General features: G+C 39.3%; 1 protein-coding gene across 2 annotated transcripts in view; it reads right to left on the bottom strand.

The window, feature by feature from the left end:
• The window catches only part of VPS26A (VPS26 retromer complex component A), a 31743-nt gene extending 23118 nt beyond the window's left edge, over nt 1-8625 (bottom strand). The window contains exons 1-2 of one of the 2 annotated variants that reach the window (XM_027062162.2): nt 8445-8625; nt 1326-1475 (exon numbers count right to left, since the gene is read on the bottom strand). In XM_027062162.2, coding sequence (XP_026917963.1) covers nt 1326-1475; nt 8445-8447 — 153 coding nt within the window. In that variant the 5' untranslated portion in view covers nt 8448-8625. Of the gene's footprint in view, nt 1-1325; nt 1476-8094; nt 8283-8444 lie in introns of those variants that run through there. The other variant, XM_027062161.2, reaches the window with a different exon arrangement.
• Nucleotides 8626-18936: the final 10311 nt, after the last annotated feature.

Raw genomic sequence — 18936 nt, 5'->3', positions numbered from 1 at the left:
TTTTTAAAAATGTAGTCTATAGTTATTGATTAGGTCTACATATGATCTCTAGCAATTCCAAAAATATAATCTGAAGGCCTACTGTTTTTTAAAAACCACACTGAAGTAGCTTTATTTCTTTAAATTTGTCCTCTTCCTTTATTTGTCCTATAAACATCAGCCATGAACTCCTAACTGGCCCAGATGACATAAGATTATGTTAAACCAGACAATAAATGTTCCTTTCTAGACTTAAAAACAAATGGGGCACCTGGGTGGCTCAGTCAGTTCAGCGTCCTATTTTGGCTCAGGCCATGATCTCACGGTTCGGGAGTTCGAGCCGCACGTCGGGCTCTGTGCTGACAGCTCGGAGCCTGGAGCCTGCTTCCGATTCTGTGTCTCCCTCTCTCTCTGCCCCTCCCCCACAAGCACTCTGTCTCTCTCTGCCTCTCAAAAATAAAGAAAACTAATAAAAAAATTAAAAAACAAACAAAAGTTATGATAATGGGTATCAATCATATTTGCTAAGGTGTAAGATTATTCTTCTACAAAAAAAGATTATTCTTCTACATTGCTTGATAAGGAAAAGGGGCAAAAGTGAAACCTTACGTAAGGTATCATAAACGTATCTGACTATGCACAGATACATTCCAAATGTACATTAAATCCTCTACAGGGTACCAAGAAATGAGATCAACAGACACCACAGTAGTAGTGTAGAGAGATAAGCTACAAAGAATGAGAAAGAAATTTTTAGAAAGGTATACTAAAGAATTATCCCCAATCTCTACAACTCAACTTAATGTAAAAGGAGAAACAAACTTTTGAGTGGATCACAGCCCCAATGAAGAAGCTAAAGCGAAACATGCATAGTCACAAACACAAAATTCTGCATACAATTTTAGACTCTGTCCCTGTAATCCTTCCAGTAAGAATCTCTCTTGTAGGGGAACCTGGGTGGCTCAGTCAGTCAAGGGACTCTTGACTTCAGCTCAGGTTATGATCTCCCAGTTCGTGAGTTTGAGCCCCAAGTCAGGCTCTGCGCTAATAGTGTGGAACCTGCTTGGGATTCTTTCCCCCTCTTCGTGTACCCCTCCCCTGCCCCATTCTCTCTCTCTCTCTCTCTCTCTCTCTCTCTCTCTCTCTCTCTCTCAAAATAAGTAAGTAAACTTTAAAAAAAAAATCTTTCCTATAAATGCTCTAATGGAATCAAGGATTTTAGCTGATCTTCCAAAAAAACCTTTCATCTCCAACAAAATCATTCAAATTTAGAAACAGCACAGACAACTTTGATGACTAATTCTAATATCCTACAAGTAGGTAGTTCTCCCAAACACAAGATTTACCTTTCCTGAAACAGATTCTCCATCATAGAAAAGATAGTGTTTTTCTACTTTGCCATCTTCAGTTTTCATCTCGGCCATTTTCCTGGTTTCCCCATCATTAAGGACAACATCGATCTCACAAATGGGTCCAAAAAAGCCTCCAAGAAAACTCTGAAATAAAAGGAAAATGCCCATAATTATGTGTTGTCACACAGTACATTTTGTAATTCAAGTAAAATTACCTATGACCTACAGTTAAACAGACTGCAAATCTGTTGAGTACAACAAGGAAATAAGAACTTAAATTCCACATCAAAACTAAACAAATTTAGGAGCACCCAAGCTGGGTCAGACCATGCAACTCTTGACCTCGGGGTTGTGAGCTTGGGCCCTACATTGGGTATAGAGATTACTTAAAAATAAAATCCTAAAAAAAACAAAAAACCTAAACAAATTTAGTATAACAATGCACATACAACTAATATTGTACTGTACATTAAAATGTTAAGAGGACAAATTTATATGTTTTTTACCACAATTTCTTAAAAGACAAAAAGAAAACTAAAACTTAAACATGCTATAATTTCAATCATTGCCATAGGTAAATGCTATAAATAATTACTAACATATACCAGAAATCTAAAAAAAAATTTTATTTATTGATTTGAGAGTGCACAGGAGAGGGGCAGAGAGAATCCCAAGAAGATTCCATGTCGTGTGTGGAGCCCAATGTGGGGTTCAAACCCACAAACTGTGAGATCATTACCTGGGCAAAAATCAAGAGACAGACACTCAACAGACTGTACCACCGAGGCACCCCTAAAAATTAATTCTTAATATATGGTTTGAAAAGTCACCTTTATTCTTCTGTGTGGCTCTTTCATATAGCAGAACTCATAAAATCCAAATTATGTGTATAGATCCAAATGAATTATTACTATGTACTACTTACTATAAAATGCACTGCGATATGGGTCTGAACGGGATGCGTTACATTGTGTAAGCCCTTGGAATAAATAAAACTGGCTCTAGTAGAGGAGACTGACTAAATTTCTGTAAATTTTTCCGAAGAAAATGTATAAGCTGGGGTGTCTCAATTGCTCAGTCGGTTAAGCATCCGACTTCGGCTCAGGTCATGATCTCAGGGTTGTGGGATGAGCCCCGCATCAGGCTCTGTGTTGGGGACACGGCCTGCTGAAGATTCACTCTCTCCCCCTCTCCCTCTGGCCCTCTGACTCTAAAATATAAATAAATAATAAAATTTACATGAAGAACCATCTCCTATCCTGTCATCCTACATCCTTTCTTAGTCTGCCCTACACAACCATAGTAATCTCTCAAAAACATAAACCTGATATGCTGTTTAAAATCCTTCAACAGGCTGGTGAGAGTACAAATGGGAACTACTTTAGAAAACAGGTGGCATTATCTGGTAAAGCTAAAGATATACATACCCCATGACCCAGCAATTACACCCCTAGTTATCTACCCTAAAGAGAACTCTTACACATGAACCAGGAAACAAATGTAATAATGTTAATAACATCATTGTTCACAATAGCTCCAAATAGGAAACAATTCAAATATCCATCAACAAGAGAATGGGTACATAAATTTTAGTCTATTCATAAATAGGCAAAGGAATGAGACACAACTATACACACAGATGACTCACACACACACATACCCACTAATACTGAAAGAGGCCAGACACAAAAAGAATACACATGCAATATTATTCCGTTTATTAAAAAGTCAAAAACATGTAACATACACTCTAGTATTAGAAATCAGGAAGTGGCTAGAAGAGAGCACAGAGGGAGCTTCTAGAGGGCTAGTTATGCTGTTGTGTTTTTAATTTTTTTTTAATGTTTATTTATTCTTTGAGAGAGACAGCGCATGAGTGGGGAAGGGGCAGAGAGAGAGAGGGAGACACAGAATCTGAAGCAGGCTCCAGGCTCTGAGCTGTCAACAGAGCCTGATGAGGGGCTCAAACACACGGACCATGAGATCATGACCTGAGCTGAAGTGGGTCACTCAACCAACTGAACCACCCAGGCACCCCCCTATGCTGTTTGTTTTTATCAGAGCACTTCCTACACAGGTTCATTCACTTTGTGAAGATACATCAAGCTGTATATTTGTGCACTTTTCTGTACTTCACTGTTACACACACACACACACACACACACGTATTCCCTAACGTGGCCTACATGTAACTGGCTCTACCCATTAACTCCAACCACACCAGCCTCATATTATCCAAGTTAATCAAATTTGCCAGTTTCTTTCTCATCCTAGACCAAGTATCCTTAACCTAACTAATTCATCCTCTGAGTCTCAGTCTGACTCATTTCCATAAAGAGGCCTTCCTTTCCTTCCTAACTGAAACTAGAGTCTCCAAATTTAGGCCTCACAACACCATGTAGTTTTTACTTCATCATCTATTATACTGTGTGCTTATTCAATACCTGAATCCCTAACTGAACCGTAAATTCCGTGAGGACAGATACTTTATCCTTTGCTCATCACTGAAGACACAGTAGCTATGGGTAGTATGTGGAATTTAGTAGAAAGCATTAAAATATATACTGAATGTTAAATTAATATTGAATAAAACACATACTGTTCTGGGGACCCTGGGTGGCTCAGTCGGTTGAGTGCCCGACTTCGGCTCAGGTCATGGTCTCACAGTTTGAGTTCAAACCCCACACTGGGCTCTGGGCTGACAGCGTGAAGCCTGCTTCAGACCCTCTATCTCCTTCTCTCTCTGCCCCTCCCTCCCTCCCTCTCTCTCTCTCTCTCTCTCTCTGTCAAAAATAAACATTAAAGAAAACTTAAAAAAATTAAATATAAAAAAGTTAAAAACACATGCTGTCCTCATAATAAAAAATAGATACAAAAGAAAGGAGTTAAATCTGGAATATTTGGTGAAACTAGCCCTCCCCCCAAAAGTTAGCATCAGTGCAGTAGATAAGTCTAAAGCAAGAAACTTGCATCAAATCTCAATTCTGTCCTTAGGTAGCAGAGTAACAGCAAGCAAGCTAATGATCCTCTTAAAACTCAGTAGGTCACAGGATGATACCATGATCAAAGAAGACAGTGTTTTCCTAAATTCTGAGCCTCTGGGTTTTGTTAATCCTATATTAACAAAAAGATTGTGATTTCAGGGATGCCTGGGTGGCTCAGTCGGTTAAACGTCTGACTCTTGGTTTCCACTCAGGTCCTGATCTCACGGTCTGTGGGTTTGAGCTCCGCATCCAGCTCAACACTGATTGTGCAGAGCCTGCTTGGAATTCTCCTTCTCCCCTCTCTCTCTGCCTTCATCCGAGCTGTGCTCTCTCTCTCTCAAAATAAATAAACTTAAAAAAAAAATGGGCAAGTTTAAAAATAAATATATCGTAATTTCAAGAAATCAACTCAAAAAATTGCCAGATTTGTATTTTTGACATACTACAAAAACACAAGCAGCATGTTTTCCTTTCAGCAATGTTTTAATCTTTCCTGGCAACATTACAAATAACAAAGTCAATTTTAACCAGAAAACTAATTTTAATCAGAAAATGATTCTGAACTTAGAATGAAAAACATCAGTGATAGGTCATATGCACTGTCCCTTCCTAGTTAGCCTTCACACTCCCAAGTTTTAAATTCAAAACTTGCTCAAGATGGTTTATGTTCTCCTAAGGGCTACAGATATGACAATGTACAGCAGCTCAAAATCAGTCTGCTGATATTTACTAATTATCAACTATGTGCAAACTACTGAGCCAGCCAAGGTGGCAGGGAAGGGTGGGAAGGTGGGAACTGCTATGGGAGGAGCAATTATGAAAGGGTAGAAGACAACAACCTCATTTAAGATATAAAATAGAAGCAGGAAAATAAAATTCAATTTTTTCATTCCCCTTTAGGACTTCCCAGAGCTGCTTCCAGGAAAAATGAGATTCGAAAACTACAAAAATTCTTTTACAAATAAAAGCAAATATTATGGTAACTTTTCCCACATATGGATACTTAACAGAGAACTTAGGATTTGAAAGCTGACACTAAAAGATCAAAATCAAAATTGCCACTAATTAAAATGGTGTAAAAGAGGGGCACCTTGGTGGCTCAGTCAGGCTAGGCGACCAACTCTTCATTTCAGCTCAGGTCATGATCTTGCAGTTCAGGAGATCGAGCCCACATGGGGGTTCTACACTGACAGCGCAGAGCCTGCTTGGGATTCTCTCTCTCCCTCTCTCTTGCCTCATCCCCGCTCACACTTGCTAGTCTTATAAAACTTCACAATTAACTAATAACATAATTATATAGTTAAATAGTAAGTCTTATTTTGACATGATAGGTAAAAATTAAAAATTCCTATGCATTAAAAATATGTGAAAGCTATGTTATCCTCTATTACTTTCTGTATGCATGTAGTATTTCACAACTAAAACTTTAAAAAGTAGGCTTACTTTTCAACATAAATTGTCAAAACACTAAGATGGGGACAGATTAGATTTTTTTTAAAAGCCTAGTTATAATACATACAGAAGCATAATAGATTAAAAAACTGTAACATTTTAACAAGATTAAGTTAACAAACACCATGAGAATTCAGCACCAAGTTAACATCCAGTTTTTCACATTAGTACACATCAAAAACAAACTAGACTTATCAAAGGCCTCCAGAAAACTGTCAATGTCTTACAAGTAACAAGTAGACAACGGAGAGAAAAAGACATCTGAGGAAAAAGTTTGTCTTTTTTCCTTCTTTTTGTTTTTTGTTGTTTATGTATTTTTGAGAGAGAGAGCACACAAGTGGAAAGGAGGGCAGAGAGAAAGAGAGGGAGAGACACAATCCGATGCAGGCCCTAGGCTGTCAATACAGAGCCCAACAAGGGGGGCTTAAAACCATGAACCTTGAGATCATGACCCGAGCCAAAGTCAGATGCTTAAGCGACCAGACCGACAGAGCCACCCAGGCGCCCCTTTGTTTTCCTTCTAAAAGGAGTTGAAAGAAAAAAGATTTGTCTACCCAAAGTCTTGCTTTTGAAGTTTTTACTACAAGATATGCATCTTCCGTCATTTCAAACAAAAGTCATAAAATTACAATCTTTTTTAATTATTCACATCAAATTTTAATAATTTTCCTGTTATGTAAAGAAATCAAAATACATAATTGACAAGATGGTGAAGACTAGGAGGTAGAAAGTGAATGAAAATTGTAAAGAAGGTTAGTATACATTAACATAGGCTTTTGCTGAAATTACAGAAGACATGTATTAAACTGAAAGATTACTCATATCTTCAAGTGAGTATTTAAAATATGAGATTTTCAGGAGCAACATTAGACAATAATATACAAGTCAAAACTCTTAGGTAGGCTTTAAGTAGCTAACCTGCAATGTATATGACTATTAAAAGATTACAGCATTGTTTTTACAGTTTTCTAATTGTGGCCTAACCCTCCTATCACCTTTAGGTTAACTTAAGATTTTCCATATAATTCATAAACCCATACTGGGCATTACCACCCAGCAAAATTACTTGTGAATATGTTAAAAGCCAACAAACTCTTTAGCCCTCACTGAAGAAATTTCACTACCTCCAGTGGATGTAAAGAAATGCAACTCAAGGTGAGTAGATAGGGAGGCTCTCAAAATTTACACAAGCAATGAAACAGCAAATTTTCTTGCATAGGTTACATTTATGTCCATTTGTGTTATAAAGCTTTACAATTCAGTTTATGTTTGATGAGTAACTTGAAAATAAATTGCTCTTAAACTATTCAAAAGCTTATTAAAAGTAATAATTTTAAAAATAAGCAATAAATAGGAGGGCCTTTTATGTCTTCTTGGCAAATTATATTCAATTAAAAAAGACTTCCCTAACTCCCTCACTAGGCAAGGTCTCCTTTTTAGTTTTATCACAACCGTAATTTCCACGTTAAATAAATAATTTGTACAAACAGATGTTTACCTCCCTCTGGACTGTAAGCTGCAAGAGAGCAAGGCCTGTTTCAGTCTTGCTCGTGGCCCCTGGCCAGCCTAAGTAATTATTTGTTGCATGAAAAAAAGGGCCCCCAGTTTAAGAATGAATAGGTCTGTCTTTTACTTTTCTGATTTTAATTAAATCAACACGATTTCTGAGTTTAAGATGTATTTATTCAAAACAATTTATTTTTAATTTTTTTAAAATAAACCTAGCTTCTGCTTCAGCCAAAACTCAGTTTACTCAACCAGTGAGCTTTGGTAAAGCTAATAGTATCAAGAGAGCACACAGTAGGCACTCAACGGACACTTGTTAAAATCAAACGAATACCACAAAGTGAGCCAAATGAGATCCAATCTAGAGACGGCCAACACACACAAAGTTAAACGCCTTGTGCTTCCCACGAACCGGTTGGAGTACTCCGATTTCCCTCCCTTCTCTGTTCCCTAGGCCATTTCAACATCCCGAAGCGTTAAGTTTCTAGAAAATGGCTTGGGAAAGGAAATGAGAGCCAAAGCTTAAAAACTAGCGGGCACAAAACCAGTGTCTGAATTAAAATCATCCCACTTCAACGTCCTTTCCTTTTTTTCTCCCATTCTACAAGTGCCAAAATCAAGGCTGAACTGGGGTCAGGATACGGCAGAATGTCACCACAAAGAGATTAAAACAACAACAACCCGGAGTTTATCAAGCTCGTGACACTGAAAGAGAGTGACCCAGTACCCCCCCCCCCCACCAGCCCGGAACTGGGGGACTCCCGGGTCACTCCACCTGAAGGGAAGCTAGGCTGTCCGGAAGGAGCGGAGGGACTAGCTACCTTGGAAGGGGAGGCGGCGCTGAGCCCCCGCAGAGGCGGGGTCCGAGTACCCAGCCAGGGCCCCCACAGCCGGTCGAGGAAGGCGGGCAGAGGCTCCGACATGGCCAGGAGAGCGCGCAGCCGCCCGCAGGTGCTCGGGCCTCTGCGAGACCGGGAAAAGGCGGCCCCGCCCGCCCTTCCCCGATCCCGGGGTGGCTAGACAGGCCTAACCCGGTTCCCCGCCCTGCTCGCCGCCCCCCTCCTGCCGCTCCCCTCCGCCCCACCCGGGATACCCGGCCCGCCGTTGGCGGGCCCGCCGCGCGCTGTAGGGCCAGGACTGGAGGCGAGCGCGCGGGCCGCCGCGCACTCACCATTGTCAGCGCCGCCGCCGCGTCCCCCCCCACTTCACTCCGCTTCCCTCAGGAGAACTCCCAGCCCCGATTCCCTCCGCCCCAGCGCCCGTCACGTGACCTGGAGCCGCTGGCCGCACGTGACCCCTCCCTTCCTTTCCTCCTCTCCCCCTGCTCAGGTCCCCTCCCGGCCTCTTGCCCCGCCCCACTGGCCAGCCAGGCCCCCGAGGACTGGCAGTTTGGAGGCGGGGCCTCGTGCTCCACCCTACGGCTGAGGAGGCGGGGCCACTGAGATGACGTAAGTGGGGGGGGCCTGGGCGGACGCAGGCACCACAGGCCCTCCTCTCCCTCCCTTCCGTCACGTGAGGGGCGGTCGGCTGACGGGGTTTGCCACGCCCAGTTCCTCTTCCCTGTGGAAGTTTGAGTAACTGGAAAAGGGGGGGGGGGGGGTTATCTCCCTGGGTGGGTTACTAGGGCGCCTCCGAGGCGAAGGGGCGCTGTTACCCGAGGCCCTGCTTCCCTAGGCCTCGCAGGGTACGTGCTCTCTTCATCCAGGGATTATGCATTTTTCCATCTTTCTGGAACTCTGCCCAGCTCCCGCTCCTTCTGAGAAGTTCTGGGTTTTGAGAACTTGTTAGCTTTGTAGCCTCTGAAGAGCTGACCAATAGAAAAAACGTGAGGGTGCTACATCCGTTGCTTTGTAAAGTACGCGGATAGCTTGCGATCTAGCCCCGCCTCCCCCAGGCCCTGCAGCCCAGCCAGTCCGTGAGGTGGGGGAAGCCTTCCTGAAACAGGTGATGCTACTAGCCACTACTCTGGTTTTAACCGCATCCTGACGCTGTGGTGTAGCCTAGAGGCCCTCCAGTTGAATGGGAGGCTGTTTTAGTTTTTAAAAGCAGTGTTGAACCACCACGGTGTATTCTGTACCTGACCAAAGCAAGAAAAATATGATAATCTGAACGCGCCATCGTTATCCCATCGTAAAACAAAATCCAGTTTGTGCCGCAGGGCCATAAAGCAAGCATAAAATTAGAGTATGGTCTCTAGCCACAAAAAAATTCAACGAGAAATATCAAAAAGATAGTCAGAAAATCCACAAACATACGGAAATTAAGCAACATAATTCTAAGCCTCTGTGTCAAAGAAGACGTTAGTGGAAACTTAAAAATAGTTTGAACTAAAAGAAAACATACAACATAGCAGAATTTATGGTACGAAGTATTTACAGGGAGGTCTGTAGCTTTAAATGTATATATTTGAAAAGAAGAGTTTAAAAATCAGCAATGTAAATTCACATCTGGAAGCAAAAGCATATGAACGTGGAGAGGAGCGGGGGGTATATGAGAGCTACACTTTGCACTCTACTTTTCTGTGAACTTAAAGCTTATCTAAAATTATATATATAGTAAGTCCTCACAGGGATGCTTAAATTATCTTCAATAAGGATGGCACGACAACTCAGTGAGGAAAGGACAGTCTCTTCAACAAATGGTGTTGGGAAGACTGGATTTCCACTTACAAGAGTAAAGTTGGACCCTTATCTTACACCGTATAGAGAAATTCACTCAAAATGGGCTTAAGACTTAAAACTATAAAGCTGGTAGGAGAAAACATAGGGGAAGATCTTTGGACTTGGCAATGATTTCTTGAATATGACACCAAAAGCAACAGAAATGACAGGCATAGGACTGGCAAAGATAGACAAATGGGACTGTATCAAAGCAAAGATAGACAAATGGGACTGCATCAAACTTAAAAGCTTTTATGCATCAAAGGACACAACAGTGGAAGGGAAACCTATGGAATGGGAGAAAATAGTTGCAAATCATATATCTGATAAGATATTAAGACTATATAAATTACTCCTACAGCTAAACATATATTCTTAGTATTAGACTATAGGAAGAATACTATAACTCAATAACAAAAAATCAAATAACACGATTAAACAATGGGCAAAAGACTTGAGCAAATATTTCTCCAAAGACGATACACAATGCCCAATAAGCATATGAAAAGATGCTCAACATCACTAATCAGAGAAATGCAAATTAAAACTACGAGATAGCATCTCACAGCCATTAGGGCAGCTACTTTTTTTTGTTTATTTTGAAAGAGAGAGAGAGGGAGAGTGTGTGTGCACTGGAGGGGCAGAGAGAGAGAATCCCAAGCAGACTTCACACTGTCAGTATGGAACCCACTTCAGGGCTCGAGCTCACAGTGAGATCATGACCTGAGCTGGAACCAAGAGTCAGCCCTTAACCGACTGAGCCACCAAGGCACCCCAGGGTGGCTACTATTTTTTTTTTTAATGTTTTTATTTATTTTTGAAACAGAGCATGAGCAGGGGAGGGGCAGAGAGAGAGGGAGACACAGAATCCAAAGCAGGCTCCAGGTCTGAGCTGTCAGCATAGAGCCCGACGAGGGGCTCAAACTCATGGACTGTAAGATCATGGCCTGAGCCGAAGTCAGGCGCTTAACCAACTGAGCCACCCAGGTGCCCCAAGGGTGGCTACCATTAAAAATAATAATAACAGGTATGGGTGAGGATGTGGAGAAATTGGAACTTTGTGCACTGCTGGTGGAATTACAAAATGTCAAGGCCCCTTATGGAAAACAGCATGGAGGTTCTTTAAAAAATTGAGAATAGAACTGTCATGATCTAGCCATCCCACTCCTGGCTATGTATCCAAAAGAATTGGAAGTAGGGTCTCAAAGAGGTATTTGCACATACATGTTCATAGCACCTATGAGCACTCATATTCATTCATAATAGCCAAGAGGTAGAAGCAACCCAGATGCTCACAGACAGATAAATGCAATATTAATCAGTCTTGAAAAGGAAGGAAATCCTATCACACCCTACAACATAGAGGAAACTTGAGGACACTATGCTAAGTGAAATAGGCCGTACATAAAAAGATAAATACAGGATGATTCCACTTATATGAAGTATCTAGTCAAATCCATAGACACAAAAAGTTCCCAGAAGCTGAGGGAAGGGGGAAAGAGGAGTTACTATTTAATGAATATAGAGTTTCAGATTTGCCAGATGAGAATGTTCTGGAGATCTGTTTCACAATGTGAATATGCTTAACATTACCAAACTGTACACTTAAAAATGGTTAAGTTGGTAAATTTTGTGTGTTTTTTTACCACAACAAAAAAATTAAACTCTGAGAGTAGAAGGAAGGAAAACAAAGATAAGAATGGAAGTCAATGGAATAGATATAGGCAAGCAGTAGAGAAGATCAAGAAATCCAATAGTTGGTTCTTTGAAAAGACTAATGAAGTTGATAAGCAATACTGATCAAGAAAATAAGAGAAAACACAAATTAACAATATTTGGAATGGAAAAGAAGGCATCGCTTCAGATCCTACAGACATCAAAAGGATAACAGGGAAATATGTGAACAACTTTTATGCCAATAAGTTTGACAACTTAGGGGAATGGACATGTTCCATTAAAACAACTTTCTGAAACGAACATAAGAGGAAATACAAAATCTGAACAGTCTTACATCACTGAAATTGAACACAAAATTTAATATCTTCCCACCCTAAAATTCATCTAGGCTGCAGACTTCACTGGTGAGTTCTACAAAACTGTAACAAAGAAACAATACCAAGCTTTCTACACAAACTTTTTAAGAGAATACAGGAGGAGAGAATGCCTCCCAACTCTTTTTCTGAGGCCAGCGTAACCCTGATGTCAAAATCCAACAAGGACATTACAGGAAAGAAAACTGTGCATCAACATCCTTCATAACCTTAGCTGCAAAAAATCCTAAACCAAGTTTATAAAATAGAAATTTCTGTAAAAACCATGATCTGTGGGTTAGCCCTACACTATGGTTAAATGTGTTCCTTTGTGTGCCTCTAAAATTCCTATTTAGTGGAGTGGGACAACATCTTTGTACATGTTTTAAAGTTCGTCTCTGTTATTGTTGATGCTCAAATCAGCATTAAAATATAGGTAAAGGGGTGCCTGGGTGGCTCACTCGGTTAAGCACCTGACTCTTGGTTTCAGCTCAGGTCATGATCTCACAGTTTGTGGGATTAAGGCTCCTGTGGGGCTCTGCCCTGACAGCAAGGAGGCTGCTTGGGATTCTCCCCTTCTCTCTCGGCCTCTCCCCTCTGCCACACGCTTTTCCAAAATAAATAAGTAAACTTTAATAAAATATAGATAATAATGAAACAAAAACAAATGAAACTTTAAGGCTGCAAAGAAAGTAAAGCTAAATCTAAGAAGAGGGAATGTGTTCTATGTTTTCCCATTCTAGGTAGTTTTGTTGTTGTTGTTGTTGTTGTTGTTGTTGTTGTTTAAATAGGAATCTCCATCAAATAACTATTTCCTGAAACCAGATATTTGGATTCAGGGATGCAGACATTTGTTCATTAAACATGTAGAGGCGCCTGGGTGGCTTGGTCAGTTAAGCATCCGACTTCGGCTCAGGTCATGATCTCACAGTCCGTGAGTTCGAGCCCCGCGTTGGGCTCTGTGCTGACAGCTCAGAGCCTGGAGCCTGCTTCAGATTCTGTGTCTCCCTCTCTCTCTGCTCCTCCCCTGTTCATGCTCTGTCTCTCTCTGTCTCAAAAATAAATAAACGAAAAAAAAAACATATAGTTATTGAGTGCTTACTAAATGACAGGTGTTGTTTTAGGCTGTGGAGATAGAACCAATTAGAAAGTAATAATAATAATAATGAATGATAAGAATAAGTTTCTTGTCCCCAAGCACTTATGTTCTAGTGTAGAAAGTGGTCAATAAACAAGTAATTAAATATAATATTTTTAATTAGAAGAAAGCACTAAAAAGAAATAAACATGGTGACATGAGTGGAAAAGAGCTATTTTTAAATTTTTCTTTTATTAACGTTTATTATTTTTTGAGAGACAGAGACACAGACAGCATGAGCTGGGGAGGGGACAGAGAGAGAGGTGGAGTCACAGATTCCACAGCAGGCTCCAGGCTCCAAGCTGTCAGCACAGAGCCCAACGAGGGGCTCGAACTCACGAACCACGAGATCATGACCTGACCTGAAGTCAGCTGTTTAACCGACTGAGCCACCCAGGCGCCTCAGAAAAGAGCTATTTTTGGATAGGGTGGTGGGAAAGTGACATTTAAACTGAAATATGAAAGGAAGAGTCACCTCCCTTTAAATAGTTTCTCTTCCTTACCAGTTTAGGGAAGGAACCAAAAGTTACAACTTCATCCCATACCTCTGACCGACTGCAGTACCTAAAACCCAGTAAACCTACAGTAAATATTTTGACTTAATTTTTAATTAGATCTCTAAGTGGAGATCAACTAGTCCCAACTCTTATTAGGATCAAGACTATACAAATGGTGAGGGTAGAAGAGCTGATGACCTGACTTACAGTACAGTTTTTTTTAACCCTACCAGACTACCCACTTGACATTAATAAATACTAGGGGTGCCTGGGTAGCTCAGTTGGTTAAGCGTCCGACTTTGGCTCAGGTCATGATCTCACAGTCCGTGGGTTCGAGCCACACGTCAGGCTCTGCTGACAAGCTCAGAGCCTGGAGCCTGCTTTGGATTCTGTGTCTCCCCCCCTTCCTCTCCCCCTCCCTCATTCATGCACTGTCTCTCTCTCTCTCTCAAAAAAAAAAAAAGTAAACATTAAAAAATTATTTTAAATAATAATAATAAAGCACATAGTCAAAGCCCGTTTAATAAGTCGGATAGAACCTGGATGGAGTCCAATGATTTCTAAATTTCCAAAAGTTATTTTAAAGCTGTATTAGGTATTAGTATATTACTCATAACTGTATTGATACTGTCATTTGAACTGTGAGAAGAAAATCATAAAAACAATGCCAAATCTTCATGAAATGACATTACTAATGAAAAAAGAAGATGATTTTTTTATATATATACTTAGAAGATATGCCTGTTATCTTGACTGCTATTCTGGTTCCCACCCACTCTTGTCTGGGGGCCTAAATATCAACACATTAAGGAGAATAAATGAAAGAAAAGTAGCAGCAGTGAAGAAACGCTGAAGCCAAGTATGAATAAGAGCTGGCAAAGAAGGTCATGCCAAAGGCCAATTTGTGCTAATGACTTGTTCTGCTGATCAAAACCCAATAGCTATGTTATTGTAATAAATACAAGGAGCAGTGGAGCTGTTGAGCAAGTTATCTATCTACCTACCTACCTACCTACCTATCTACTTATTTGGCAAGCCAGAATGTTAAAGCTGGATTGTAAGAAGTACAGTGTTTTTCCAGGCAAGGACTGTGACATCTGTAAATTTGCCCTTTGCAAATAAAAGAGGTGGGGAAAATATGACTAACTTATGAGCATTTACTTTCACAAACAGAAGGACCAGGTTTAGGAAAAAAGTATTAGGTGAGAAGATAATTTGAGTCTTTACCTACCAGCAACCTCTTAAGAGAAAAATAGCCATTTGTTGAAATTCATGAAAACTAAAAAGTCATATTAATACCTGTAACAGTGTAAAGGAGCAGCTATTTGCAGAGTTGACAGCCAAAGCTAAATAAAGGGAATCAAGAACAAATACATGAGGGGGCACCTTGAGTGGCTCAGTCAGTTGAGCATCCAAGTCTTGATTTCAGCTCAGGTTATGATCCCAGGGTCATGGGATCAAGCCCCGTGTCAGGCTCTGTGCTGAGCGTGGAACCTGCTCAAGATTCTCTCTTTGTCACTCTCTCCTCCAGTCCCTCTCCCTTGCTCTCTCTCTCTCTCTCTCTCTCTCAAATAAGTAAAAAGAAAAAGGAAAAAAAAGAATAAATATACCAAAAGAATGAAAACCTTAAAATCGAATTTACAGTATGCTGAGTATAAAAACACTTTTTTTCTCAACTTAGAATATAGATATGTATTCTAAATATAGAATATATATAAATATATAAATATATTTTAAAATATACAAATATATAATATATAAAATATGTAATATATGATATATATGAAAAAATATATATAAATATATATCATCTATATATATAGATATCCATCTATATATATAGATAGATATAGATTAGATAAATAGATAAATATATTTATAGGATATATATGTAGTAGAAAATATAGAGAGAATATATAAATAGAATATATTTATTCTCTTTAACTTTAGCCGGTACAGTTGTAATCACGGTAAATACTCTTTTTTTCCCCTTTTTCAAGTCACCATTGTAAATAGCAATTGTTTCTTTCAAAAATACATAGTTCTTTTCTTAAATGTACTCAATGTTTTATCTCAGTGTCCCCCTTTTTTAAATTGAGATATAATTTACATACAATGAAATATGCAAGTCTTAAGTATACAATTTGATCAGTTTTGACAAATGCAAGCATTTGTTTAACCTACACCTCTATCAAGATATGAATGCTGCCATCAACCCCAGAAAACCTTATATTGTCTCAACGAACCCCGTCTCCAAGAAGCAAATGCTATTTTGATTTTTTTCAATATTGGTTAGCTTTGAGTGTTCTGTAATGTCACAGTAATGGAACCATACAATAAGTACTCTTTTGTGTCTCATTTCATTTGCTGAGCATAATCATTTTGAAATTCATCCATGTTATTCTATGTTATCAGCAGTTTGGCCATTTTTATTGCTTAGTAGTATTCCATTGTATGAATAGATTACGGAATATTTTTCCTTTCTTCCCGTTAATGGACATCTGTTTTTTGAAAGCGCAATTAGCATTCATATACAAGCCCTTTTGTGAACATACCTAAAGTGGAATTTCTGGGTAGCACAGGTATATATTTATTAAGAAACTACCGCACCCTTTCCCAAAACCATTGTGCCATTTTACCCTCCCATCAGCAGTATTTAAAAGTTTAGCATCTTTACATCTTTGCCAACATTTTGTGCTGTCAATGTTTTCAATATTAGCCATTATGGATGTGTAGTTATCTCACTGTAGTTTTTTTTAATCATTTATTTTTGAGAGAGAGAGAACATGAGTGGGGGAGGCACAGAGAGAGAGAGAGAGAGAGAGAGAGAGAGAGAGAGAGAGGGACACATAGAATCAGAAGCAGGTTCTAGGCTGTGAACTGTCAGCACAGAGCCCAACGCGGGGCTTGAACTCATGAGCTGTGAGATCATGGCCTGAACCGAAGTTGGATGCTTAACCGACTGAGCCACCCAAGCGACCCTCACTGTAGTTTTAATTTGCATTTTCCTGAAGATTAATGTCAAGCACATTTTCATGTGCCTGTGGGCCATATGTATACCTCCTTTTGTGAAGTGTTTGTTAAGACTTTGCCAATCTTTGGGGCACCTGGGTGACTCAGTTGGTTAAGCAGTGGATTTTGGCTCAGGTCATGATCTCACACTTCATGATTTCAAGCCCCACGTCGGGCTTTGTGCTGACAGCTCAGAGACTGGAGCCTGCTTCCGATTCTGTGTCTCCCCTCCATGTCGCCCCTCCCCCGCTTATGGTCTGTCTGTCTTTGTCTCTTTCTCTCTCAAAAATAAATAAACATTAAAAAATAAAATAAAAAGTAAAAAATCCTCTTTCCAAAAAAAAAAAAAAAGACTTTGCCAATATTTTATTAGGATGTTTATCTTATTATTGAGTTCTAGTTTATTAAATATTTTGGATACATTTCCTGTATCAGATATATTAATTGAAAATATTTTCTCTAAGTCTATAGCTTGCCTATTTACTTTCTAAATGTTTTTGGATGACCTGAGAATTTTGGCTTTTAAATTGAGGTATGTGATCCATCTCAAATTAAAGTTTGCAAATAACATGAGGTGGGATTTGAGGGCTTACTTATGTCCACATGGTTCCAGCACCATTTATTGAACATAATTTTCTTTACCTCATCAAATTGCTTTGGTGCCTTGTCAAAAATTTATTGACTATATAATTATAGATCTATTTCTTAAGTTTTTATTCTATTTCATTGATCTGTTTGTCTACCTTTATGCAATACCACATTGTCTGGATTACTATAGCTTTATAGTAAGCTTTGATGTAAGGAAGTGTAATTACTTGGAACTTAGTTCTTTTTCTAGAATGTTTTGGTTAAATTTTTTGTATTTCCACACAAATTTTTGAATTGTTAATCTACTTCCACCAAAGCAACAACAACAACAACAGCAAAAACCTGCTGTGATTTTTATTGAGATTGGTAGCTCAGTTTGGGGGAAATTGACATCTTAACAATATCAAGCTTTCCAATCCATGAACATGGTATATTTCTCCATTTATTTAGATCTTCTCTCAGCCATGTTTTGTAGTTTCCAGTGTAGAGGTCTTATACATCTACTGCTAAATTTAGCTCTAAGCATTTATATTTTTGATGGAATTTTAAAATTTCATTTTCTAATTCTTTAATGCTTGTGTGTATGGTTTTCTATTTTGACTTTGTATCTTGCAACCTTGATACATTTCTTTGATTTCCTCTCACCTCTTTTCTCTCCTCTCTCTTCCTGGATCTTCTATTAGTCATATATTGGGCTTACTGGATTGGTTGTGTCATTTTCATATTTTTTCTTTCCTATTTTCCACTTATCTGGTTTGCTGTTGTTGTTTTTATTTCTCTCTTTTCCCCAACTTTTTGTCCCAACACTTATAATTTTTTTTTTATTGCCATGTTATGGTAACCAGCTTCTAAAATTGCTCCCAACGATCCATACTTCAATGTAGTCCCTTGTCAAATTCTGTCAAGGTTGTTCTGTATGCCCCACACAAAAAAGGTGGAAGTGATAGTGTGTGACTTCCAAGGCTGCTTCTGACTTGCTCTCTCAGATCATTCACTTTGAGAGAAGTCAGCAGCCATGTCATGTAGCACAATGGAGAGGTCCACAAAGTGAGGGTCAAGGCCTCACTGTAAACAGCTACACTAACTTGCCAGCCATGTGAATGAACCATTTTGGAAAGCTGGTCCTCCCATCCCAGTCAAGTCTTCAGATGACTGCCACCCAGCTAACATCCTAACTGCAACCTCATGAGAAAACCTCCTAACCAGAAATACCTAGGTAATCCACTCCCAGATTTCTGACCCACAGAAACTATGAAATAATTAAAGTTTATTGTTATTTGAAGCCAATAAGTTTTGAGGTAATTTATTAAAAGCAATAATTAACTAATAGATACTATTATATTTTTTAATTCTTAAGAACTGTTTATTATTCTCTGAAAGTCATATGTTATTAGCATTTTGTCCTTGTGAAGATAAAGAAATAAAATATCCAGTAATCAACATATAAACATTTTAAAGTGTAGATTTGTGCATAATTTCCTCTGTAACAAATCACATATCAACTAGCTGCATGATTGTGATAGTAAAGTTCCAAGTTCTTATGAACCAATTATAAGTGATAAATCATACTATACCATTATAAGCTAGAAACATAACTGATAAGACTTAAGTCCCAAAATAACCATTGGTTTAGTGCAGTGGTTCTCAAGAAGAGAGGATATGTCTCTCCAATGGACTTTTGCCAATGCCTGAAGACATTTTTGATCGTCAAGTCTGTAGGAGTGCTACTGAGATTGGA

The sequence above is a fragment of the Acinonyx jubatus genome, chromosome D2, assembly GCF_027475565.1.
Source record: "Acinonyx jubatus isolate Ajub_Pintada_27869175 chromosome D2, VMU_Ajub_asm_v1.0, whole genome shotgun sequence".
Classification (NCBI taxonomy): domain Eukaryota; kingdom Metazoa; phylum Chordata; class Mammalia; order Carnivora; family Felidae; genus Acinonyx; species Acinonyx jubatus.
The sequence above is the reverse complement of the archived record's forward strand: the minus strand, read 5'-3'. Positions and strand labels throughout refer to the sequence as shown.